The following is a 27,869-nucleotide window of genomic DNA, read 5'->3' on the forward strand; positions in this document are numbered from 1 at the left end:
GGTCTGGCAGGACTGACCCCCTCCCATTGCCCCCGCCCTCTGCCCACTGAGGGCATCGGCTTCCAGCAAGCTGGGCCAAGGGCTGGGTGGGCAGCAGGGGCTGTGCAGGGCAGCTGCCTGCCTCTCTGCCCCTGCTGCTGTCACCTGCTCGCTGAAGGCAGGAGAAGCTGCTGATGTTGCCAGCCTTTGTGCCTCAGGAGCAAGAGCTGCACAATGCTCCTCTTCCTCAGATGCTCTGACCAAGGCAGCGGCTGCTTGGCTTGGAGTCCATGGCACTCACTGGGGCAGGAGAGACTCAGATCAGATGAATCTCCTGCCGCCTCTGTGTCCATGCTGCTGGGACAGCTGGGCCCCTCCTGGAGAGTAGTGGGAGGATCCCAGCTGGGTCCGAGGGGATGTCCCAGGTGTTGTAGCTGATGACACCTTCCCCTTGGGACATCTTTTGGTCTCTCCTGTCTTGTCTGTAGGACAGCTCTTTATCATTGTCGTCTTCCCCTTGGAACAGCTGTTGCTTATTGTTGTTTTCCCCTTGGAACAGCTCTTGGTCTCTGCTGTATTCCTACTGGGACATGTCTTTATCATTTTAGTCTTCCATGTGGGAGAGCTCTTTGTCATTGTCATCTTCCCACTGGGACATACCTTTGGCATTGTTGTCTTCCCTTTGCGACAGCTCTTTATCACTACCATCTTCCCACTGGGACAATTCTTGGTCTCTCCAGTATTCACCTCAGGACAGCTCTTTTTCCTTGTTGTCTTCCCTTTTGGCCAGCTCTTGGTCTGTCTTGTCTTCTTGTTGGGACAGCTTCTAGTCATTGACATCTTCCCCTTGGCACAGCTCTTGGTGTCTGTCATCTTCCCACTCTTTCTCCTCCTCAGGCAAGGGCCCCCACAGCTGTTTGAAAAATTTTCTTCCAGCAATTCTAGCACCCTCTGATGACTCAGAATTTCCTCCATATCCTGGAGAATTGGGTTGGCTTTTGTGATCAGGTGCCCTGCTTCCCATGGGCGCCCCAAGCAATCAGGACAAGTGGAAGGTGGGCACTGCTGCCTATGGCGATGGCCACTGTCCTGCCCCTGGCAGAAGCAGCCGAGAGTGCCACTGGCAGAGGAGGCTTCTTGCAGCTGGTACTGGCAGCTTGTGCATGCCGGGGTGCCACTGCCTGGCTTGCAGTGTCGTCCTGTGTCCCCCTGGTACGAGGCAGTGACACTCTGTGCTTTGGGCTGTTCATCTGCAAGGGAAGCCGAGGGGAGAGGCTGCCTGGCTGTGGCCTTTTCTTCCTCCTGCACCTGCATCCCCTGCCTGTCAGCAGCTCTTGGGGTTGGGAAGGTCTCCTCCTGTCTCCCCTGGTCTCCCTACACATGTCTGGTGGCTCCTAGTGTCCTGTGAGCTCTCCAGGTAGGAAATCCATGGCATCCTGTCCCCATGGAGGGATGGGACCTGGCCCTGGCTGTCCTGTGGTACCACCTGAAGTCCATCTGTGGGAAAGAGGAAGTATGGGATGGAGGCAGTTGCTTTGACACAGCTGCAAGCCTGGCCCCAGCCTCCTGTGAGGCCCCTAATGGGCAGCTATGTCTAGTTACTTGAATTGCTTTTTATATGCAAGATGTGAGAGAGTCTTGAATTCCATCTCCTTGTTCTCTTCTATTGTGTCTGACATATTCATAAGGCCACCTGGAACATTCTGTTGTAAAATACTGCTTTCAAACAGTTATGGTCCTGTTGAACTTCAGCCACTGGATTTTAAATTCTCTAGCTTGTGTCTTTTTAGGAATAGAATCTGCAAACAGAGCAAAATCATAGTGGAGATGAAAATAGAAAGAGAGAAGTATTTTTTTCCCCCAGATTTTACAACCATCCTTTGAGAAACTGTCTGTTGTGTATGGGGTTTTTTTCTCCTTTGATCTGCTGCTCTGTTTCCTCTTTCCAGTGAGTGTTTCCCTGTTTCTTACTCTCCTGCAGTATCACCTTGGTGTATGGTATTTTGAAGAACTCTTTTGGCAGTAGGCTTTTTGAGCTCAGTTCAGGGAGTTGCTTTTAGTAGCGGTTCCTTGTTGTTACTTTCTGTGGCAGCTCTGATTTGGTGGAGTGACGTTGGAGTGTCCTTATCATTATAGCAACCACTGGCAAACTTTCACTGGCATAGCTGGCAGCAACAAGTTGTCTCTCAGTGTTTCCTGGCAGTACAAGTCCTAGTAGTTGTTTGCAGTGAGTGACCAAAAGAGTTTCCACTTGGATTTTTATGTATTTGTTATGTATTTCCTACTTCCATGATGTTATCTGTAGTTGGCTGGAACTACAGCCAGTAGTATTATATTGCTATCCTGTTCTCTGGATCATTCAGAGATAAATTTGGGAGATAATTTTGGGAACTTGCATTCTTAACAGCCTAAGCCTCTACTATAATCTGTGTGAACAGGAAGCATGTGTTTATAAGGAAGTTAGTGCAAAGGAAAGGTTGGAGTCTTCCCAAAATGCACAACTAAATCACTCCACAGTTGACTCCTACTGTTAGAACAGTTGAAGCAGTTCCTGAAGCACCCTGGAACTTAGTGGTGCTGTAGTTGTACTATGAGGAGAGGCTGAGGGAGCTGGGGTTGTTTAGCCTGGAGAAGAGGAGGCTCAGGGGTGACCTCATCACTCTCTACAACTACCTGAGAGGAGGTTGTAGCCAGGTGGGGATCGGTCTCTTCTCCCAGACAGATATCAGTAAGACAAGAGGGCATGGTCTAAAGCTCTGCCAGGGGAGGTTTAGGTTGGATATTAGGAAGAAATTCTTTACAGAGAGGGGAATCAGGCATTGGAATGGGCTGCCCAGGAAAGTGGTGGATTCTCCGGCCCTGGAGGTTTTCAAGATGAGACTGGATGTGGCACTGAGTGCTCCGGTCTGGTAACCATGGCAGTAGTGGATCAAGGGTTGGACTTGATGATCTTAGAGGTCCTTTCCAACCCAACTGATTCTATGATTCTAAACATACCCCTAATGCCAAAATCACCTGGCCCTGGTTTGGCTGTGCATCTGCAGTGCTGTTCTTGTGCCCTGCTGTGGACTTACTTCCCTGCCATCTGACCTTCTCTCCCCAACCTGGATGTTGCCACATGTGTATTATCTTCCAGCAGTGGGAAAAGTATCTAGCCTTTCTCCTCTGTTGGAAATGCTCCTAATGCCCCAGGAAGGTGCCAGAACAAGTTTCTACCTCTGCAGGGTCCTGTGATCGTAGGGAAGGTCATGGGGTGGGAAGGGAGTGACTGTTTCCTGTATCTTCTGTCTTGGGATGATATACTTCAGGTATATGACCCAGCCTCCTAGCTGGGTTACCAGTTAATGAGGCAGAAGATACCTCTGCTGTGGTACTCAGAAGCCTCACTTATGCTTGTGTGAAAAGTTTGTGTAGTATATTGTGGAATTAGGGGTATGATAGTTTTGGGGTTTTTTTAATCGGTTATTTGTTGCTTTTTTTTTTATTCCTTAAAGGAGAAAATAACACTTCTGAGGGATAATTTAATAACTCTGAAAACATTCTGAGCATCTGTTATTTTAATATAAATTCTATTACAGACAGGAGTAAAGCTGATATAATTATGAAACTAACAGAGTTAGCTCAGTGAGGGAATAAGAGGTCACGTTTGTTTCTCTTTTTAGGATGATTAGAAGTTCTCTATATCCTTTCGTGTCTATAAACTTGCTTGAGGAATGACTGACTGAGGCCAAACTGAAGGTTCTTCATTTTCATGCTACAGCCTCCCACTCTGACTGTGTCTCCTGCAGCTTGATAATGTATTTCCTTACTCTGGTGAGAACATTGTAATGTTTGAGGTTTCTTTTCCCTCACGTCAATTTAGATGAACTCAGCCCAAAGAGAGAATACACAGATGCATGTCCCTTCCCCTCACACCAAGAATTAATATGTAACCTTTGCTTCTAGAGGAAGACAGGCTAAAAAGGCATCAGCTAATTGTTATCAGCAGTACATCAATGAGATACTCCTTGGTTTAAAAAAAATAAATATTTACTCCTCAGCCACAGACTCACTACAGTCAGCATTGTCAGATATGAGGAACTTTAGATTACTAAAAAATTGAAATTACTAAGGAGTAATCTGACCACACAGTCATGTATTTGTAAGAAAGACCTTGCTGTAGGATCATCTGTTTAATAGTTTGTGTCTCGGCTGAACTGACAAGTCTGATGAAAATGTATCATTCCTGTCAAAGTAATGTTGTTTTTTATATTCATTTTGCAAAAAACATTCCTTGATGCTCCAAAGTTGGTGATTTTTTTTATTTAAATCCTTTTATAACCCATTCATAACTGTTGACAGCAGAACATCTACAGAATACAAAGTTATCAGCACAGAAATGTTTGCAACTTCCAGCAAATTGCCTTATGGTGGTGTGATAAGCAGAAGATGGGAGAGTTCACAGTAGGTTGTTATGGAATGTTTTTCATAATACATTTCAACCAGGAAATAAAAATCAATACTTACTCTGGTTTGGTTTGGGGTTTTTGTTTGTTTGGGTTTTTATCTCACTTAGTTTAACCAAGACTGTCATGGTCTTTGTTCTAATAAATGGCTAATAAAATGACTGTTACATCGAATGCCTCAGGAAAACAAATAAAAAGTATTAAATTGGCACTGTAGCAAAGGCATTATTGTCTAGTTTTGAAATTATCAAAGGAGCATCAGGCAAAGGCAAACAGTTACAGTAATATCTCATTCTCAAAGGGGTATTAATTGGTTCTGAAATTCCCCAAGAGTCTGCTTTCATAAATATTGGTTAGAACTGGTTAGAATATTTATAAATGAGTTTTTAAAAAGTCTCTGACACATTCAGTGTTTGTTGTTTCACCTTTTGTTGTCACCAGTGTGCACTGAGAATAAGTGCTATCCTGCTCATATGCTGCTACTGGTTTATGTTGTTAAGATGTCTGCTCTCTCATTTATGATCTTATAATAAAAAGATGTAACATGGGTTTGTTTCCTGAAGAAAATTTGGTAATTTCTAATATCTTGTCATTTCTTATTTGTATTGTATTCTTCACTCCCTCACCTCAACTGCTAACATGCATATGTGCTAAATGCCTTTCATTCAATAATCACTAGTTAAATAATTAGAAATAGGTCAGGAGCTGAGATTTGAGCAGATGTGCAAACACTTTTTAATGTCAAATGCTCTTGACTCAAAAAGACATTTGACAAGGAAAGGGTGAGATAAAGAAATGCACTTATATCTTTTTTCACTTTTAAGTGGGAGAAAGATCGTATAGAGATGCCAGGTCACTTACAACATCATAGTCCTCTCCTTTGTTGGAAATTGAATGTGGATCTACTTTTTCTTAGATGTGGATCTAAACTTTTTCTACAGTTCAAGCCTCTTTCTCTCTTGGACGCTCCTGAACTGGTGAATAAACTGCCTGAGTGTTTATGGATAGTCCTCCCTCAGCAAAATACTGAATAAAGTCCTCTCTTGCTTTCTTGCTGCGTTGTTGCCTAGGGGAGAAAGTTGCTCCCTGTGTCACCTTTCTCTGTAAAAATTTGCTGCTACCAAATGTCTTATCAGCAAATTTGCAGATGATCCCTTTATATATAGTTTGACATTTTTGTTACACAGATTAGCATCATTTGCCATGTGAAGATGCTATTGGAACTTAAAGTGAACTAGTACATGTTGGGCCACTGTGATGCTGTTTATTTTTCCTCTTGTGAAGTCAAAGTGGCCCAAGATGTGCTGCCAAGTAGAGAGGTTTTCTTTTTGCTTCTGTAGGATTGGTTTTTTGCCCTGTTAACTTGCCTTGCTGCGTTCTGTCTTGTCTTCTTGTTGCAGCTCTCATCCTTTTGCTCTTTCTCAGAGGGCAAATTACATTGTTTCATAGAATCACAGAATGGTTTGGGTTGGAAAGGACCTCAAAGGTCATCTAGTTCCAACCTCCTGCCACAGGCAGGGACACCTTCCACTAGATCAGTTGCTCAAAGCCCCATCCAACCTGTCCTTGAACACTTTCAGGGATGGGGCTTCCACAGCTCCATGAAGCCCTTAGGATGGATACAACCTTATAGTTCATGCTGACTTGGCTCTACAGAAGTATTAGAATATTCTTTTGTGACTGTGGTTATGGTTTATCTGACTGTAATTTGCATAATTTTAATCTAGTAGATTAAAAGTCAATAAAATATTTTTCTGGAGTCATCTTCTGCTGGTGCCTTGATGCAGCATTGCCTTCCAAGTATGCTGGTGTGTGTGACACTGCACATAATATGCACACACAAATGTAATTATAGTCAAATGAAATGTAGGGATGTAGGAATTGGTACATTTGTCATATTGCTCTTTAATTATGTGACCTAATGAAGTGAATTATTTTAAATGGCTTACAGATTTTAGAAATATTTTTCCAAGACAGGAAACCATTTTTAGAGTACTTTATTTCCCTATCAGTATGGTTTCTAATTGTTTTGCATGCTTTGATTGGTAATTAAAATGTAGTTAAAAGGCTTGAGACCTTCATGTTCTGGGTTACCCTTTGGTTTACTATCTTCAGGTGAAGATACTTGTTTGTAGATGAAGATTTTTATGAGATATAAGTGCTAGAAAAATGTGTTCACTTAATATAATGTGATAGAACTATTGTTCTTGGTTTTCAGGGAAATTTGAGTGCACTAACGTTTTTTAAATCAGACACTTTTTCTCACTTTCAGAAGAAAGGTATTCACTGGCAAGAAGGTGTTGAGCACTGTGGTCTAGAAAAGTGATTTTTTAAAAATTATTTTGTGACAGATGTATCTCAAATTTTATGTTTTCTATCCTAAAGGCAATCATTCTTCCTGCTGTCACAAAGAATCTCCTTCCGTGCAGCACAATAGGGATGACAAAACTCATTTCAGTCTCAATTTAAGTTTAATTCCAAGGTGAAACTTGCAATGAGGTGGTAATGAACTTGAGCACACAGTTTAGATTATCTCCTGCATGCTTATACAAATGCTCAGACACAGTACAGGTATTTTCCAGACACGGTTCTACTGAGACTGTTTGTCTCTTGAGCAGATGAAAAACTGAAATTTTGTGCTTTGCTTGTTGTTGTAGTTGGTATAGTAAGACCATTTGGAGTTCAGCTCTTGGGTTTGAATCAGATCTACCTAAATACATACCCAAAAGAAAGATGATCATTGTGACTATCACAATGAGATAATTCTAGGAAATAATGAGTTGATAAGACAAAAGAGACTGATCCTCTGAAACAGAAAATGATCAAACCAATTAAAACCATTCTGAAAGCAAAAGTCAAACATGTTTCAGAATCCCAGCTGTGCAGTGCAGTGCTGTGCTAATAAAATCCACCATATCCCTCAAATTCTTTGAATTTGGACATGCATGTCTTTGCTAAAATACTGGCTTGTGCTGCTATGTTTAATACACTCATGGACAAACAGCCTTTACTGAATTAAAAGAGAAATAGCTCTAGCAAAGAACTATACCAGCAAACACTGGCTGGAAATTTGCCATCAGAGGTCTCTGGTGAGACCTATTCCACTTCCTGCTCTAGGCAGCCACACTAGCTGTAATACAAGTATGGAATGGAATGCACATCTTTATGATGCTGTGATCAGTCCTTCTTGGCCACTCTGTTCTCCACTGACAGTGCACACCAATAGTTAAATTGAAAAGCACCCTCTCCCAATGCATTCAGCTTTTCAAGGCAGAGCTGAGGTATCAAACCTTCCCAAATGTGGCTTTCTATAGTGTGGATTTCACTGATCTCTGTGGTAATGTGCAGCTGGATGGGAAAATGAGCCCACACTGGGGTAGCAGAAGTCAAAAGGCCTTTTTTCAGACAGGACCAATATCTGATATTACTGTGGGCTGCTTTATGCAAATACCACAACTTCGTTATTACTGCACTACAAAATGCATTAGGCATCCTGTTTCCGATGTAAATGAAGCAATGTATTACCTCAATAGCTGCTTTTGAAGCTCTCTGCAACCTAAAACACAGATGTTAAAACTATTGGAACTAAATGAACCCCCTCTGAATTGTAATCTTTGAAGGGTTTTTTTTTAATTATAAGGTTTATTAAATGAGATACGTATTACAATGGAGAGGAAAAAGTCAAATGATCTTATATGGCAAAAATAAAAACTTGAAACTTGCTAATCATACTCCACTGGGTATGGAATGCCAAAAAAGAAAAATAAAAGACATTTAATCTTGTTGCAAAGCCTAATGTTCTGTACCACATTGTAACATAGCCCAAACCAGACAATTGCTTGCTCATAAATCTCTTTTTTTTATTATTATTTTATTCACATTATGGAGAAAAATGAAGGGTGTCCTTCAAAAATACTTTGTCGTCAAATGAGCTTGAAAGTTTATGTTGTTAGCCATCATGTTCAACCATATTTATAGTGCTGGAGAGAAAATCTGAGGCTTTTGTGGTTCACTTTTTAAGCAATGCAGTGGCAGTGCAAGAATAGGGTTGGAGATCATAAAGCTCTGTGAAAATAGGGGAAAAAACCCATTGGGCAATTAGCCATGGGAGATGTTTTTTTTTCCCAAAGCCTGTTGAATTCAGTGCAACACTTAATACAATCAAGCTGTTCCTATCATAAAACTTTAGATACCTGTTGTATGAATGCCTAGTTAAGAATTCATGTTCCCAGCACTCTCCTGGTGGGATGCTCAGCTACCTGATTTAAGGGCTCTGAATCATCCTGTGGATGTTCCGGAGATGTATGAGAAACCTGGGCTGCAAAATTTGGCACCCAGTGACTTGCTGCTCTGGGTTATGAAGTATAACATGTGTTGCCTTTTGAAGGAGTTGGGTCAGATCTTGCAAGTATATTCTGTTGGATCAGATCTTGCAAGTATATTCTGTATATTCTGTTCACTCACCTAGTGAACAGCTGAAGGTAAAACGAAAGTAGGAGGGCAAAACTCAGCATGAGGCAGATTTTGGTGGCATCAACACACTACCTGTTGTACTTTTAAACGTAAACTTGTCACTAGGCGCTTATTTATTTATTATCGTAAGGTCAAGGGAGCCAGAAGTTATTAAAACAAAGAAATGTATAGGAAGTTAAAAGGGCACTGTTAAACTGCTGTTAAAAGTTCAGCTGCTACAATATATGGGCTGCTTTCTATGTTTGTCTGCTTAGCGTGTATGATGCAATAACTATTGCTTGCTTTGAAATAAAGGGTAGAAGTCCACTTTTGTTACTTTGCTTGCTTATATAGAGAGCAGTAGCCACTGAGCAATGTAATTATAGTGCCCTTACCCTACATTTCTGTTTATTTTTGTTTATAAACTTTTTAAATTGATAACTCTTCTGGACAAAGTTACTTTAGCTTACGTAATTTTGGCAACACTGAATTCTGCAAATATTTAGCCATTTTAAGTAGATAGATATGTAGAAGTTGTTTTTTCAAAACCTGCTTCTGTAAATGTTCCTCTAATTTTTCCACCGCTGTGATTTGATGTATTTATTTTTGAAAAAGAACATATTTATAGTCAGTATTCCTTATAACGATATGCAGCTCATTGTTTGAATGAATGAGAGGGAGATGAAGCTTTCTAAATAAAGTATGCCCTCTTTAGGGAAGCAAATGTTTGGTAGAAAACTCTTTCCTTGTCCTCAGGTTATTTGTTACTCCTTCAGTTTTTAATTATTCTGTACTTAGGAAAACCATTATTTTTCCCCTGAAATTTCTATTATCTGTGAGCAGTTTCAGCTTGGGGTGGATTATCATATTTTCTATTTTCTACAGTGTTTCTGCACATATTTCATTACTGTGTACCATACCTGGGAAAATGTCATTTATTATTTCATGCGCCAAAACATTCTGTCTGCCTTGATGTACACACTTGTCTGACAAGTGCAGTTGCTGGTCTGCACTCGCATGCCTTTAGTTTTGTTTGAATCTCGGATCTGCCACCATTAAGGATTCACACAAGGAGCAAAACCAAACAAATTTAGTTCAGGGCATTTTTACTGCTTGTTTGCTTTAAGCACATTGTAAAAGACTAAGAAGGATATTATTAACCACGTGGTACATAAACAGTCCCAAGCCAACTCTGTCCCCCATGTGTATATTAATGAGATAACAAGAGACACCTGTAGCTTGGCAGTGATAATTTTTTTAAATTGCTTTTGTTGTTTAATTGTAGCTCTTGTTTTTCTTGATTTTATTTAAGCTGGCAGCAGCAGCGCGCTAGTACCATATTATAGAGTTTATTTTTAACAAACACAGAATTAAATACTAATAAAAAGAGACAAGCATGATTCCAGAATGCTTCCCATTTATAGACTAGGCTCCAATGAGATGATGTGAAGTTGATTTAGTTTTTAATAAAGGTTAATTGAGAGTAAAGCTATGAGAATAGTTGAGATCTTTTTAAAAAAGAACATTGCATACCTGTCCATATTTATTTGTGTTCATGGAAGAGGGTAATTTAAGCAGTTTAAAAGTCTTGGACTCTGCTGCGCTCTTACCAGTGCAGTAAATGTAATCTAAAGAGGGAAATTGTTTAGTTACTAGAAGCCTGTGAGTGCTGTCCAACACCCACAGAAATGCAGTATTAACTAAAAAAAAAGGAGAGCAACAACCTGCTCAGACTTTTGTTGTATAGTGGCTCTACTTTTTCTTAGTCCATTGGCCATGAGCAAGTCCTAGGGAGGACTGTGAGTGCTGACACTTCTCACCTACCTGGAAAGGCAGTATCGTTCCCAGTGAGGTTAATGAGGGGTGAGTTAGAACATAATTGAAGGACATTGCCATTTATTACAAATTAAAGAGGAAGCAGAATTCCTTACGGCCTGACATCGTGACAGGAATTTGGGAAGGAAGAAATGTTTCTCATTAACAACCTGTGTGCACTGTAGATTTTTATAAAAGCCTCTAGCTCAAACACCTGAGGCATGGGAAAAGGTGTTCCTGTTTTTCCTAGTGAAAACATGACCAGTAACATGAGTGATACTAGGATATAATGTGACTCAGACTTGACTGTGTTGAGAACTGCAATTCTTATAAAGAGAGGAGTGTAAAATTGGAGGTGCTGAAATTGCCTCCAGCACAATCTCATTCAGTGTTGTGTTCTAAGAACACTGAAGTTATTTCAAAAGACAGAGGTTTTCTGCAAAATTGGAGCAATGTTTATCTAAAATGGAAGCATCATGAGATGATGAAACAATGAAATGTTTCTTAAACTGTTTTCCTTCCAGCATGGAAAATAGCCAGAGTACATAATAGAGTAGAAAAATGCACTGTAGACAGAGATAACTCTCCACCATCTCAGTGAGGGAAGATTTATACACTTGCTACCTCCTGTGTCCCATCTTGGGGAGGGAAGAAGGGAAGGAAGGAAGGAAGGAAGGAAATACTCCAATATTGCTACTGGCTTGCTGCTTCTTCAGAAGACAATAATAATAGATGGGTAAGTTTCTCCACAAAATCATGGAAGTTTCCAACTTTGTTTGGAAAAATGTTTTGTATTTTTCATAGTAAAACACCCTCTTTTCCCAGTTACAAGCATTTTCAAAATAGCATACCTTCTGCTTGCAAGTGACTGCAATTACCATTAATGGAAAGCCCCATCCTGTACTGCTTTGCAGTTGCAAACATAGCTTGCTGAACATGTTCATGGCAACATTTATACTTAAAATATCTGTGTCCCAATGACTCCAAAGTTTAGGGAATTGGCAGACTTCTGTAGATGTTCCCAAGGCATTGCAGCGGTAACTCTGGTAAGAACGTTTCCTCACCACTGATTGTGTATTGGAGAGAACACAGTCTACAATACAGAAGAAAATGACTAAAAAAAGAATAAAATAGTATGTATCTGATTGTTCAATCCAGATCAGGAAGTAAATTGGTACTTGGCCCATCATTAAGTGATATTGACAGTGTAGTGAACTCCTCTCCTCTTCAGGGAGTCCTGACCACAGTTCATAGAGCTTATCCTGAGAGCTGCACCTTTGATCTTTGGCAAACTGTGAGTTATTGAAGCTGCACTGAGCAAAACCATACCCTTCAGTTCTTTGTAACAGTAAGAAAGATGCAGCATTATATATTATAGAGAGAAAGATATTTGCACCTGTGCTATAATTTATTTACTCCTGGCTGCTGGCAAAGACTTAATGATGCAGGAGGTAAACACATGGCTTATTGAATCTTTAGTCTTCAGTGGTCTCAAATCTTCCAAAAGTAATTTTTTCCGGATATTAGGGGCAAAACAGCATGGGATTTCATCTCTTCACTCTCCCCATCAATGCAGTCCTATTTTTGCTTAAAAATTGACAGTCTGTGCTAATATTCTCTCTCTGAGATATGATGAACTTACTAAGAAATCTGCAGTAGCATTCAGCATAAAAATTTCCTTACAAATGTGACTAACCACAACAAACAAAGAGAAAAGGCTTGTATTCAAATATATTGTTTAAAAGATTTCAGTCCTCCTTCTTGGTACTTGGGAAAGCAAAGTGCTTCCTCCTGAGAACAGGCTCCAAAAAACTTTGGTGTTCTTCTAAACAGATACTAAAACAAAACAAGTAAAGACAAAACAGTTGCATCCATTCCTCTAATTTCCCATAGAAAGAGTTTGTTCCTCAGTCTCTACATACTACCCATTAACAGAAAGGACAACAAATGCATTCAAGGCACTTCTTAAGAGTTTTAGTCAGCCTTGTCATTTGCTCTGAAGAAAGGATGGAAAACATGGTGTGTTTGGGTTTCAAAAAGAATTTTGCTTGCATTTTGTAAAGTTCTCTGAAAAACAATTTACTAAAGAGAAGAGAAGGTCGTTTATTGATAGGATTGTTGGGATGCAGTTTCCAGGTTGCTACAGTCTTCATCTCAGCCAGTGCATTTTCAGGTAGGTTGTTTTTGTTAGCTACCTACCTAACCTAAATAGGGCTGCATTTTTTTGTTCCTGGTATGAGCTAAAATCAGATTTAGTTGCATTTTTTGTGTGATTGGGGAATCTACATGTGCACTAATTCCCCTTGCATAACTATACCCATGTACTGTGTGTGGTACTAGTGCTCAAAGAACAGCTGAGATCGGAACAGATCAGATCTCAAACTGTCAATATGTTTTTTAAAAATTGTATCAGTGTGTTTGTTGAAAGTAAGTAGTGAACTGGCATTATTTAACTGAAATGGAATAGTGGTTTTCAGGTCTTGCCTGTGGTTTATGACTCACACGTTGCTTAATCCCATGAAGAGATTATGTGAATTGGTGTCATTAACCAGAAGCAGTCACATTCCTCCTTTTGTGTATCTCAAACTGAAACCACAGGTAAAAACTGGTGAGTTACAGCATTTGAAGTCATATTTACTGCTGTTCAACACCTTCCTCACTTAAAATGACCCAAATTGCAAATTCACCATAGATAAAATGATCCTTTGTTTACACCAACAGTTCCCTGACCTTAATTTTGTCATCCTACCCACAGATTTGAACATCTAGAAATTAATGTCAGATTTTAAGCATCATTCTTCGTGTACGATTGTTTACTTGTACAGCAAGTCCTTTCTGCCTCTTAAATCAGCTTTGCCACTTGTCCTCACTATGGGGGAAAAAGACTAAAAAAAATCTTTGCCAAAAGAAAAGGGATGATTCATGAAGATTTTTTTTTTCATGGTCAACAGAGTGTATTTAAACATGATTAGACATATGAAAGAGAGAATTTATCAAGGGTTTATGTTTCACTGTACTATGTGAGCTAAATGTATAATCGCATCCTTAGTAGAAGTTCCTTGCTATGACAGAAACAGACTGGAAATCAGTGTGACTCACTAACCAAATAGACTATACCATAACCTTATGGAAGGGAAATGCCATGGATATTCAAAACTTACCTGAAGGTAAAACCTGTGGCTTTCAGTTTGGTTGTTTTCCTGCACAAAGATGTAGATCACATTTGCTTTAATGTTGGTTGTACGTTGGACTGAATTTCAGGCCTTGCAGGAGAAGTTTGTCAGGAAAGATTTTGCAGTTTTGTCCTGAGAATTTCCCATATATATGTAATCCTAATACTTTATGGAAGAGTCTCTAGGAAGATTATTAGAACCGTATTTTTTGATAGAAACAGAAGCCTTTGTAGAATTGATGTGTAATACTGCACAGCACTATTGGTAAATAGCAGAATGAAACAGCAAATCCTTTGCTTAAAGTATAATAGAGGTGAAAATCATGTTTCAAAGACTGCTCAGCTGTCTTGATAGGTAAAGAATCTCTCCTGCAAACCCATCACTTCTCAGTTCTGAAGCTAATCTCTCACACAGTCACCAGGATGACTTTGCAGGACTTGAAGCCTCTGCCCGCATTTGTAAATTAAAAACCACTGGGGATAGATTCTAGAACATAATCTTAGAGATTTTATACAGTGAAGTTATTAAATATATACTGGCCTTATTTTGGCAGATTTTAGTGCACTCTCAGGTGATTCCAGGGCAATCTGGGAGTCCGCAGGACCAAGGGACTGTTCCCAACTGGTGGCATCTGGTTGTCCATTTTGACAGATAAGGGGATATAGGCACATAAAGTCAACTTGATTTTGCTGTTCAGCTGCAGCGATGGGCAGTTGCTGAGAGTGGATTTAAACTGCTAATATAGGTGTCTTAAACACACCAGTGATGAAAATGGGTTCTGATTCTAACTGGATTTATATATATATATATATTGTTTTCACTATATGAATTTTGTCAATGTTACTTTTTACCACATAGTTACTCTTAATGTTGGGGAAGAAAAATATTCTTGCAACCATTCTGTATCAGTCACAAATGAAAATATTAATTCTTTTGTGATCAGCAGAGATTTCTGAAGTGCAGGGATTAACACTGGTAGAGAAGTATTTTGTCAAATATATTTTGATATTATGCATATGCTTTATGCATAGTAGATATAAACCTTGAAACTGCCCTTTCATGTATTCGTCAGAACTAATTGTATTTCAAAAAACCTACAATATATCTAAATATAGACAAACAGTAGGGGGTTTGCTCTGTGGTAACCCAACAATTTTGAGACAGGATAAGCCAAACTGGAAATTTTTCTGGGTGTTTTTTTTTTATTTTCAGATCTGTCTGAAATGCCATCTAAACAAATTAAAAATGTTTAACCTAGAATTTAGTATTTCAGCATTTTTTCTTTGACTTCCTCTAATGTAGGACAATAATGAAACAGAAATTGCTTTCATAAACAAGAAATCAAAATAGATTTATCTTTGACCTCCCATCTTCTTGGACTGAAACTGTCAGGTCTGATCTGATGTCCTGTACAATTTTTTTCAGGAAATTTATTGTACACCAAACAGTAATCTAGCTCTAGCTATGTTCTTCTAATTTTGTTAAATAATAAAATACCTAACTTGGGAACTATTTTTGTTATTTTTAACTGTAATCATGTGAGCAAACAAATGGTGCTCTGATGTTTTGTCATTGCTTACTAGTAAAGAATAGGTAAGCATGTGTTTTTGTGCCTTTTTTCTTTTATAAGTATGAATATTTTCCTAATTATCTTAGAATTAATTTGATGTCTTACTCTTAATCTAGAGAATACATACAATAAATTGCGAGTGCCTGGTTCTACCTAGAAGATTCCATGACTTTCAGGGAAGAGTAGGATTTCAGGGAGGTGTTTCCATAGGCCAAAGCTGGAGTGATTTGAGCTGTTTTGTTGCCTGCAGGTGAAGGATGTGCCTCTCTTTCACTTTCTCTGGGAAATCCCAAAACAGCTAAGATGATAAAGTAGGCTGAAAGTTTGCACTTTCAAGGATTTTTTATCTTCAAGAAGAACCCATAAGTAGCAGAGGGAAAGAGCAACTGTGTAAATAGAATTTTGACTTCAGCATTCCTTCCAAAGAAAACCTGTCTGCCAGTGTAATCATATAAGACAAAAGGATTTTCCTGGATGTGGTTGTGTGGCTGTAAGACCAAGTGTCTCCTTGCCTCTTATGAAGTCCTACTGCAAGATAGTGTATTTATTAAGCTGTTGCTTCTTACTGAACCATTACGATCTGTCCATAGCAGTGCTTAAAATCTGTACCCTGTCCACAGCTGAACCTCCAGTAACCCTGCTGTTTCTGGCCACCTCTTCAAAATGGACAGACTGAGAACCCATAGTAACAGTGGTATAGTTGTGAGCTCAAAAAAACTGAGTTACTGTATATTAACTGTTTTTCAAGATCTAGGTGTCATATCACCGTGACTACATCATGAATCTGCTCCTTGGTCAAAGTCGGTGGTCAAGCCTTATGTTACATGATGTGCTTTCCTTTTTATTTCCTAAACAATCCACTAGGAAAGTAATGTGTTAAAACCAAACAAGGGAGACACGAAAGAAGTAGGGAAATAGAGGATGCCAAGCACAAGCTAAAAGAATAAGGAAAAAATTTGCATGCAAAAAGCAAAACAGGAAGAGGAGGGTTAGTATGTCAATTTGATAAACAGATTACGTTGGTTGGTTGGTTGGTTGGTATGTTTAAGCAGGAGCTGTCTCCAAATCACTGAATTCCTCAGTATTCTTAGATCTGAGACTGCTCATCAGTTTCAGCAATACTGGTTGGTTTTTTTAAACCAAGATTATAGGATCACATAAGCGGCAAAAATTGATTTCTAGCATCTTTTGCTTTATTTAATGCCATGTAGATCTCAGGAAAGAATTGTGAGTTATTGACAGCAACATGCATCAGAAAAATTCTAAAGGTTGTTGATATAGAAAATTTCTCTGATGGTCCCGTCCCTATATCTTCCATTTTGAAACAACACAGAAACATTTTTTATTTTTTACAAATTATTGGAGGTTTTATTGTATCAACTTCATTTTTCAGCATAAAATTTTGTTGCCCAATATTCCTTTATGTGTTTTATCTGAGCTCTGCTCTCAGACAGAAATCCTTCAGGACTAGGCTGAGACCTGTTTATTTCTTTCTGAATCATGTTTTATTCTTCTAGATGTTACAGTGCAGCAGTTTCATAAATGCTAGGAGTTATTCACAAGGATCCCACCTTTTCTCTTTGGAGAAAGTTAAGGCTACCTTCTAGAACTGTAGTCCTGCACAGTCTCAGTTAAAAGAATTGATTTTCCTCTGAAGCATTTCAGTGAATTGCAGTAACATGTATAATGTGGAAATCAAGCCACCTTCACTCCAAAAACTTCTTTAGAGAAGCTGCTTTTTGACATGGATTTGACTGTCTTGAAATAAAAACAACAGGTAAGTGAGCAAAGTTGTGTAGGATCGAGAACTGTTAGAAATCCTTTCTATTTGAAGAAATGTCTCTGCTACTATTGTTGGATGGGATTCAAGAGAAGCATCTCACTTTTGCTGTTTTTCTGTGTCAGCACTGGCATTTGACAAGAAAAGCCCAACAGGCCTAGAAACTGCTTGCTTGAGTCTGTCTGCAAAAAAAGGAAAATTCCCATAAAGTACATATGCAGTAGGACATGAATTCAGACTGAAGTCACCACTAGCACGTGGGATCCTTGTCAATAGAAAGCTGCCTGTTTATTCTACCTGAAGAACTGCTTTAGAACACTTTACCTTTTCCAGTATCATTAATAGCTAGAGCTGGAATAGTTCTAACAAGAGAAGCATAACCTAAAGTGTGAAAATGCACCTCTTCCAGAAATCTTGCATAGGGATGTCAGTGTGACTGATAATCAAAACCCAGAATGTGCCCTTGTATGTGTTTGACTCTGTAAGGACTTGAGAGGCTTTTTTCCTCACACCGTTTTCATTGTCTCTGCTTCACTGCTTTGAGGTTCAAACAATTTATCATCTGAATTTAAAACCAACAGAAAATACCTGTTGTTTTGCCTTTGTCTCATTTGATAGGCAAGCAGCATTATCCCAATAGGAGTTTAAGATGACAAAACATCAAGTGAGATAGAAGGCAGGCTGAAATGGTTATATCATCATTAACGTACAGCACCCTTGGCTTGTACGATGTATTTGTGCTGTGTTGTAATTCTCAATTGAACAATTTGAAAGTAAATGAATAAAAATAGTATGATAGGCTAGAGGGGTGTTCATGACTCCAGATGTTACAGACTTAGAAGCTTTCACTATTCTTCTTTAAATTATGTGTGTTTGTGAACTAGAAACTTGCTGGATATTTCGTGAATCTTTTCCCTTCCCTTTGGTGTGACTTTAGAGCTGTTAGAGTATGGTTGGTGATGGAGAGAACATGCAAAACTGTGGTTATAGCTCCACACCCTAACATATAGCACTCTGTTCTGGTTGTGCTGTCAGTCAGAAGCCAAATAAATCCAGCTGATGTGGTACCAGTGAGATTCATGCTGTTTGCAGTAAAACTTCCACAGGTTTTGATGAGCCAGGGGAAGCAGTGTTGTGCTGCTGACAGCTGGGTGTAGGGCCTTGCTTTGTTTAACTATATGCATTAGTCACTGGGGAGAACACTTTAGGAGGTGTGTTTGAAGACATTGTTACTGCAGTGCATTGAAAAGTATTATCAGAGCTTAGCAAGGCATCTGACCATGATCAAATATCCCTCTTAAATTAAAAGCATGTTTAGCTATTCTGCTCAGCCTGTTCTTAGGTAGCTAATAATGGAGTTAGATCCTCTTGCTCTATTTTGAGGATGTCTTATTGAATCATGCATAGAATGATGTGACTAATTTGTGGAACAGAAGTCCCTGTGCATCAGCTGTTCACTGTCGTTTTCCTGGGGGGAAAGATAGAACTTTTTATGTTGAGACACACTGATCATTCTTTTCAGCATATCAAAAGAACAAATGTACTGTAGGCTTTTCTATTGAAAAAAAAATCATAGAACAAGTGGCTTTTATCTGTATTTCCATCATTACACCTGCATAAATCTTACTGATGCTAATAGGACTTGTGGCAATGTAGATAAAAGTCATGCTGTCAGTGAGATGTGGAACACAACAGAACAAGGCACACCACAGAAGTAGAGGGGGTTCATCCCTGTAGGGGCAACCTGTAAGTGTGTAACTCAGCCTGCTCAGAATAAACCACTGGCTTGCAAAGCTAAGGCACTCCAGATTGACATAACCAACAGTGATTAATGCAGTGGCTTGTGCAAACTTACTGATATACCATAGGCACACATATGATGTCTGTGATGGAAGACAACCAGGGAACAAACCAAAAGCACCTGGAGTCTGCGGCTGGGAAGGAAGGGATAGAACTGAGGGTTGTGTTAGAGCACTCAATTGTGGGTATAATGGGTGTAAGGTGAAACCAGCAGGCTCACCTCGAGGAGTAGAAAAGGAGTGAGGGTGCAGTGCAAAAGGATCGAAGAGGCAGACTTGTGGGATCCTGTAGAGACTAAGAAGGAAAATCAGCAAGCAGTGTATTTTTAAAAGCACATAGAAATACATGATAAAGGAGAACATTAATAGGGAGCAATATGATCTCTAACATCATCACTGTCAGCAGAAGAGGAAGGAAGTTCTGGGGGTGGACCCTTGGACAAAGGCATTGACTGGAGCAGTCTGATACAAAACACAGAATTACTTATTTCAATATTGACAAAGTCATTATAACATGCAGTTAGCTTAATTCCTTGACAATTTCTGAGAGAAGTTTGTCTGCAATATAATTTGAGTTCTGCCCAAGTTCTATCCATGGACACTTGAAATCTGCAGACCAAAAGCAGCAGACACACTGATGCCAGTAATTGTTTTGACCTAGGGGCAAATAATAGGGATTTTTACCTTTTATTTTGCTATTTAAAATAGCATGTGTTATCATCTTTATTAGTGTAACATACAGATTGAATGTTTAAAGCAAAGAATGAAATTAAGAACTTATTACAGGAGGTTTGCTTAAAAGGGAAATTGTAAATGCAGTTCTTGCACGTCTCTTGCTATCCAAGCTCAAGGAATTCAACATTGCCTTGTAATACAAAAGTCAGAAAGGCACACTTTCTGTAAGATAAGGTGACTGCTGCTGTCTTCAGTGTACCCTTCTTATTTTACCTGGGGCTGTGAGATATTATCTTTACTTTCCGACAGCCTCTTTATGTCTGGCAGCATTTTCTTTCTTGAAAAAAAGAGCATACTTGGGACATGTGCTTCTGAAAAAGCACTGTGTGGTAATCTTATATATTTTGATCTTCTCAGGTCCACAGAGGAAAATGGCAAATTATCTTTTTATCACAGGATATTCATAGCAAATGAAAAAACAAAGATCTTATCAGTCCTTACTGCCCAAAGGAAGTCTATGGACAGGACTTCTGAGTGTATGCAAGTAATGTTCAGAGGCGTTGAAGAGGTGTAGTTGAAGTATGTGTAATTCTACTTGTAGAGAAGCTGCCAAGACTACAGTAGAAAAGATTAGCAAAGTATCCCTGCTGCTCTGGTAGGACAGTGACAGCACAATTTCCCCGTAAGCAGATTAGTTCCTCCCTGACTTGACTGGAGAGGTTACAAGTTAATTTACTCACAGGAGTGTAAGTGCAAGCCTTTAAATGAAAAGAGCTGCTGTTGACTTCAGAACAGAGTCACCAACACTGATGAATTTTTTGAAGTCGATTTACCATCATTTAAAACTATTTTAAAATAGCAGTTCATTCTTTCAAAAGAGAGTGTGTGCCCTTTATATTTCTGCCAAAAGACTTCCTAATGGATAATGAAGCAGGACTGAAAAGCCTATGAACACCACGGAGACACTATTTTGTCAGTATTGCATTGTGGCATATTCATTATCTTTTTTTCTTTGCTTCCTTAACTTTTTTTTTCAACTTCCTAATTTCATTTCTGTTTGGTGTGTGTGTTCATTTTAGTGATTAGTATAGTTCATCTCATAAGTTATTTAATGTTAACTTGTGAATACTACTCTGAGGCTCCTAGCAGGCTTAATATCATATTAGCCACCTAGTCATCGTGCTTCCCATGTCAGCTTGAGAACAAAATAAGTATGTTGGAAGTACTTAGCATAAATCTGTTTCTTCAAAATGTGTAGTTTCACTTTTTCAAAATACCTACGTGTTGGCTTTCTTTGCTGTTTAAATGCTGTTCTATCTGTTCCTAACTTCCCCTGTTTAACAGCAGACAAACCCAGGGAGCACTGAATGAATCGGATGATCCCGAAACAGGCTGTCTAACTGATAACAAGCCAACTTCTCGACACTTCTATCCTGTCGCCTTGCTGCTTGTCAGCTCACACTTGCTGGTTGTGTGGCTTATTTTAAGTCTTGCTTTGCTATTAGCCAAATATCAATAAACTTCACCTGTGTTCCTTTCTTTTCTACAAACAGCAACAAACTAACTTTAGAAAAAGGAATTATGTTGTAATATTTCTACAGTCTCAGACCCCAAGGATTCATCTTTAAGATGCAAATGTCTGAAATGTACTGTGTTTTCATTCTTTTTCTTTTTCTGAACTCTTAAGAAGTATACTATGCATTGAGTGAATTGATTTGCTCTTTCTGTTAATGGTAAAGCTTTCCCACTGTAATTAGCGCAAAGAAAGCGCACTTATAATGCTGTCACTGTATAGAAAATGTGGAATCCTGAATGCTTGAACCCCTCTTTCCAGAGTAATTAGTCTGACAAAAAAAAAAAATATTAAAAATGAATTTGCACAACACAAACTAACCCCTAGACAAATATGGCAGGGCGGTCATTTGTGAGACTTAACTTTCATTGTGGTTTTTTTCATTGTTACTAGCTGATGGGATTGGTTTTGTTTAATGAATGGTTATTACTTTGCTACAACTAACCCCTTTCTGTAGAGTAACTAAGTGGAATAGCATCGGTTCTGTTTTGTAATGAAATTAACCTGTTTGTAATTGTTGCTTTAGTTGCTTTTGCTTTCAAGACACTTTTATATTCTTTTTAACAAAGTCCTGTTTATGTCTTGATGCACCACTTTGGCACTTGTGACTTTTGTACTGTATGTGAACAAACATCCTTCCTTTATAAAGCAGAGAGGTGGATTGGGCTGTTTTAAAAGCCATTCTCTCTTTTTTTTTTTTTTTCATTGCAAAGCTGAACATACAGGAAATGAAACAGAGATGAAACTTTCCTTCACAAATCTCTAGGGCCAGACTTAATAAAATGCCTTATTCCTAGAATATGCATTTTTAGGGCAATGTATTCTCGCACATATATAGCAAACAAATTGAAAAAAAAAAGTATGAAAAGATTTAAAAATCAAATATATTTCTGGAATTAGAACAAAATGTATCATTAAAGTATTTAATTTTTTTTTACTAAACTTTAGACCTCAAGGGCAAATATATTAGGGGGGATGGAAAATCTTATCACCTATTTCTGAGGGCAATAACTGTACTGGGCCTGGCCTTGGATTTAATTTTGTAAGATGTATCATCACTTGTGCAAAACAAAATATGTAGAGTTGAATCTTTGTTATTTTTACTTCAACTGTTGCTGAAACTCTGCAATGAACAAATAAAGCATATTTATTTATTCTGTGTTTCATGAAGTTGTACTTTTTTCCCCCTTTCACTAGAGAAGGATGCCGCATAGAGAATGTACTGAAGAATGTCAAATGCAGAAAGTATGCATTCAACATGATACAGCTGATGGCTTTCCCAAAGTACTACAGACCTCCAGAAGGGACATATGGAAAAGCTGACACCTAAGTTTAACAAAAGTGTAATCAGGAACATACATCACGCTAATTAGTGAATATAACAACCGCTGTTTATGACTTATTAATTGGGAATGTATAACCAGCTGAGGTGTTATTTTTACCGGGTTTTATCATTTTACATTAAAATAACTCTGGTTAGTTGTTACGAACTAAAATACCATGAAAAAGCAATGGACTGGATATTCTCAAAATCAAATATATTCAACTCATCTTTGTGAAGTTGAAGCTCAGTATGACTCATAAGCCAGCTGGAATTAGTTTTTTGGGTCATTTGATGAAGATTAAAAAGGGAAATGGCATTTGCTCTAGGAACTGAGGTTAGCAATCTGGAAGGTGGCATTCTGACTCCAAACCAAAACCTGATATTTGATTTAAGGGGTCTCTAACTGCTGGAAACAGTGTTTTCTGGAACCAGCAGAGCACTGAGGTCTTGATCACTAATTAAATCCTTCACAGAAATGTTTATGAAAGATGCTAATGTTAATATCTGGGATAAATATAATTTTGGTAATTACATTTAGCTTCTTTACATAATATGTTTTTAGTAATTGCAGCCTGTAATTTCAGTAATTCCATTCTGATTCCCTGCAGTTCATTTGGATGTATCATTCTTGGCTTTCTGTACCACAGCCAAATACCACTTATTTCACTTTCAGATAAATCACACTGAAATCAAGGGGATTAATTCTGCAAGTAAGGTGACCTGAATTTGACCTCCCATTTACTGTAAACCCTTAAAAGTAAATTTTCTTTAGTAGTAGGGAAAATGGGTTGTATATACAGGAGTTAATATATCTTTAGGCTATAAAAACATGTATGTTATTACAGAGCCTAAAATAAATGTTGTATTTATGAGTAAACTGCTGTATTAGGACTAGTTAGCCACTGCAGATGATTTATATCAGATTTGTGATGCTGCAGGTAGACACTCTAGGATGAAGAACTATCAGCTTTAAAAATTAATGTTAATGCTCTGTCAGCTTCTGTTAGTCCTGAAATTTGTCTTGCAAAGAAAATTTGTGTTTTCTAATTGTATCTATTTATTACCTTCTTCAGACTTCCAGAGAGAAATACAATTTAAAACCCCCAAGAATTCACTGACCCCCAAGTATTACTGACCCTTATGTCATTACATTCATTTTCATATCTAGAGCAGAAGTATGAGAAGTTTATCCTAATGAAACTGCCCTGGGAATTTGAGCATCTGTAGGAAATTGTAATTGCCATGGATAAAGAAGTTAATGTTTCCTTACTCTTATGGAAGTCAAAGAAATCTTGATACACCATGAGTTATAATTTGTTCTTTTTCATCCATTAATGCCCATTTCTGGATATAAATCTATCACTATAGTAGTAAGAATTTAAGAGCTCATTTCTGCAAATTCTATTTGGGTGATCACATGGAAATGGTCTATCATATGGCTAAAATTAAATCCATTTTGTATATATGCAAGATCAGGCTTTGGGGCTTGTAGGAAAACATCTGAAAGAGATCCTTGTTCTACTAATTTATTACTTCAGTGGAGCCAGAAATTCACCTATACAGTATATTAACTAATTGGAACTTTTTTTTATCAAAGTAAAGTAGGCAATGTAAATAGTGTTTTGTTGCATTAGTTTTTTATTTCTATTATATAATGTGCTGTCACTAATTACTTCCTTGTTCTCATAATGTATTACTTCAATATCTGTTAGAAGAGTTAGCATTGCATCACAGATAAGCTCAGACAGAGGAGAACATAATGCCTTGAGTTTTTCTTGTCATGTACCAGTAGAAGTGAGCAATACATATTGGATGGCTGGATGTGTGCATAAATTAGCGTTTGGGTCTTTTACTATAACTTAGCTGATCTGTACAAAACTTCTTTGTGGATTTACGGAACGTAAAGCTTCCTTAGGAAAGTAATGTTTTGTTCTGTCAGGTTGTCTCACTAGCCCTCACTATCTGCATGTATTTATTATTAGGTTAAAAAAATGCTGCATGTGCAGTTTAGAGGTAGTGATAAATTCCTCATACATCTCTGAAGCAACCCCACAGGTGTGCAGCAGAAAATGCCAGCCTTCCCACAGAAATTCTGATACAACCTGTAAAAGTCTGTGTGGCGATGGTATTTACTGGTTGATACTATGGGTATCTTTATCTGAGTCCCATGGGCATTTTATCAAGTTCAAAATTTGAAATCATCTAGATTTTCTTATCGGGAAAATAGTCTTTCAAGTGTTTGCCTCAGCATTTTAATCCTACTTGGGTTTCTAAATTGCCTCTACCGTGTTACTTTTTGCCTTGACCATGTTTTTCACATTGAAGCCGCGTTTTTGGTGAGGAAGAAGAAAAATGAGCACTGGATTATTGTCCTTTTCTTTTTAACAGCCACTCGCTGTATGTTCTTTTGAAAATAAATAATCTCTACTTTGCCAAAAATAATTAAGAAAAATCCCCTAAGCTCACATCAGTGGGTTGCAGTGAAACTTCACTGTGCGTGGGCCATTACAGAAGAGTAGGGTGGCTTTTGTGCTAAAAATTCTCAGGCAAATTTTTTGATTAGAACATCTTATTGTAGGTCACAAGACCCTTGTGAAACCTGTTGGCGTGGTTGGTTCCAACACTTCTGGAAGAACCTTATTGCCTCAGTGCTGAAATAGGCTCAAATGTTTTGTTGTTTTGCCATTGCCTGCTAGTGCAGTCCATGAAGGCAAAGGCTGTGCCATCAGCTGAGATTTCATCTGATCATGGATTCAAAATTTTTGAGTTCTCTGGTTTGCCTTTGATGAAGAAACAAAAGAGTATTTGCTGCAGGTTGATAGTTATGTTGCTTGGAGCATTAGTTACATTACTCTTTTTAGCAGCTGCTTCAAGCCCTGTGCATTGTTTGAATGCCTAACAGGAGTTAAATCATCCCTGGGGTCTCACACACGGTCTTGTAGCTCACTGTGAATTTCAGAGGAGTAAAATTAAACAAACTAATCTTTATAAGCAAACTACATTGTTTGTTTTGCAAAGGGTTAAGGTTCGGGTGGTGGCTTTGCAGAAAATGTTACATATCTGCTCTCTTAAAACATTTGAAAGAGTTTGTAAGGTACCTTACCTTACCTTTATAGCTTACTTATTATAAGATATAAAATAATATGCTTTGAGAGGAGGGCAGTTCTCAAGGGCTAAAAGATTAAAATTCAAAGATATGTCTGGCATCTAAAGCCAAATCTTGTCTTACTCACGGGAGATATTATTTGTAGAAATAAGATCATCAGGAGCTGTCTTGAGAAATCCTGAAATAAGGGCTTCTAGCTTTGAATATTTGTACAATGCATTACATGCTTATATGGGAGTTTTATACCACAGACTAGTGTCTAACTTGAGAGCTAGTATAAAATGCCTAAAAAAATAAGGAAAGTTAAATAATTTTTTTCTCAGAGATGATTGTAATATTGTTATAATACATAACATGCATAGACCTGACATTATTAGGCAGGCAGGTTTTTTTTCTGAAGTGTTCTTTTGGGGAATTGAAAATATATTCTTGTTAATGTTTATACTTCGGCTTTTATGGAGCAATTAGGAAACAGAAATTTTTAATTATGTTATCTGATTTTTGTCTATGTGAAGCTTTGTATTTTGATGGAATACTAGCAATGTCTGTGGTATACAGATCAAATAATTTAGGTGGACAGCTGAAACAAAATACTAACTGAGAAAGAGCCTTAATGAAGTCCTTTGCAATGTTAATTTTTGTACTGTCTGAATTTTGCCATTACATAAGTGAAATAAGGAAATTAACACTTTCTGTGTCTACATCAATCACTCCTGATGAAAATTCACTTATTTGCAATGGAATAAATTGTAATGTATTCTAAATTACTCCACTAGTAATTTAGGTATAAAGAAGTGCAACACATCATTTTGAAGCCCACTGTATAATATGCCTATTAAGAGTTTCAGGAAAAACTTACTTTTATTTCTAGATCAAACACAAGTTCCATGAAATCCTATGGTCTATTTATAGGAAGCAGAAAAGAGAGTGAACATCAACTGGTGTAATAAAGAAAGCAATTGCATTAAAAAGTGCAGCAAAATTACTGGCGTGAATTAATGTATGTAATCAGTTAATAGTCTTAAACATATATTCTGTCAGTTTGCTATATTGTAAACTTGAAACCATTGATATCTTTGCTCTTTTTTTATTGTAAAGTGTACTGTATAGGCAATGCCATGAGACATGAATTTGCTTCTTGCTTTTTACTTCCTTGCAGCTTAAAAAGCAGGTGTTTACAATGGAAATGCTTTAAAATAATTTGCTGCTCTTCAAAACACAGACTTACCTTGTAAATGGCATGTTTACCAAAAAAAACACACAAATGCTTTTCTACAGAAAAAAAAAAGATAAACAAAGAATCCCAGACTTCAGTCTGTAGAACATTGCTTTTTTTCCCTTAGTCATGCAACACATTGATTGTTGCATTGCCAGAGCATTCAGCTTTCACTCTGCAGCACTCAAACATTTATTTGCCTCTTTCTCTCATAGCATCTGCTGAATAAGTAATACAACAGCCATGAATTTCAGCACGATACTCATGTTTCAACATTTAAAAACTTGCATTTGCTCAGATATGAGACTCAATACTTCAGGGTAAATAAAATAGAAGACACTTGTGAGCCAATGTATTTGTATTCCAAAGAGCTTAAAAGCATAAAACACAGGGATTGCGTGCTGACTGGGAGAAAGAGTGAGGGGAGGAATCTGACTGTGATAAGAGAGGCCCTGGATCTGCGGGGTTTGGAGTGATGGGATTTGAACCATTCTGCTCTTACTTAGATCTCTAACTGTTGGCAGTGGTGTTTGGTTACTCTTTCCACACGTGCAAAGTACTTTAAAAGTTTTCAGCATTTCTGTTCTGTTTATGTATTGTCTGACTTTAAAATTTCTAGAATTCCAGATACTTTGGTATTTGTGTTCCTTCTTTGTAGCTGTCCCTTGTAATGTTCCTGTCTTACATTCTGGAGCACACAGGGCTATGTGTAAGCAACATTAACAGGGCTTCAGTCCATAGCATGTGTTTGTTCACAGAAGTGAAGCACAATGATAGCAATTCAATGCTTTTTATATTTCAGGATTTATCATTTTTGTTTCATTACTGTCTGTAAGCCATGTCCATTGAACACTGTGTATATATTTTTATTTAAATAAATGTAATGTTTATTTTTTATGTTTCTGACTTTTTTTGTTTGTTATTCATTTTTCATTTTCATTATGGAGGTGTTGCCCAGAGGG

At 38.0% G+C, this 27,869-nt stretch overlaps 1 protein-coding gene across 7 annotated transcripts in view; it reads left to right on the forward strand.

Moving 5' to 3' along the window:
- Positions 1 to 27,860, forward strand: part of INPP4B (inositol polyphosphate-4-phosphatase type II B) — a 312,544-nt gene extending 284,684 nt beyond the window's left edge. For 5 of the 7 annotated variants that reach the window (XM_050330613.1, XM_050330614.1, XM_050330617.1 and 2 more), the window contains one exon: positions 21,033 to 22,415. In XM_050330613.1, the coding sequence (XP_050186570.1) occupies positions 21,033 to 21,207 (175 nt within the window). In that variant the 3' untranslated portion in view covers positions 21,208 to 22,415. Of the gene's footprint in view, positions 1 to 21,032; positions 22,416 to 22,463 lie in introns of those variants that run through there. The other 2 variants (XM_050330616.1, XM_050330615.1) reach the window with 2 other exon arrangements.
- The last annotated feature ends 9 nt before the right edge of the window (positions 27,861 to 27,869 follow it).

The sequence above is a fragment of the Myiozetetes cayanensis genome, unplaced genomic scaffold (genome assembly GCF_022539395.1).
Source record: "Myiozetetes cayanensis isolate MyiCay16 unplaced genomic scaffold, myiCay2020 scf42, whole genome shotgun sequence".
NCBI classification, from domain to species: Eukaryota; Metazoa; Chordata; class Aves; order Passeriformes; family Tyrannidae; genus Myiozetetes; species Myiozetetes cayanensis.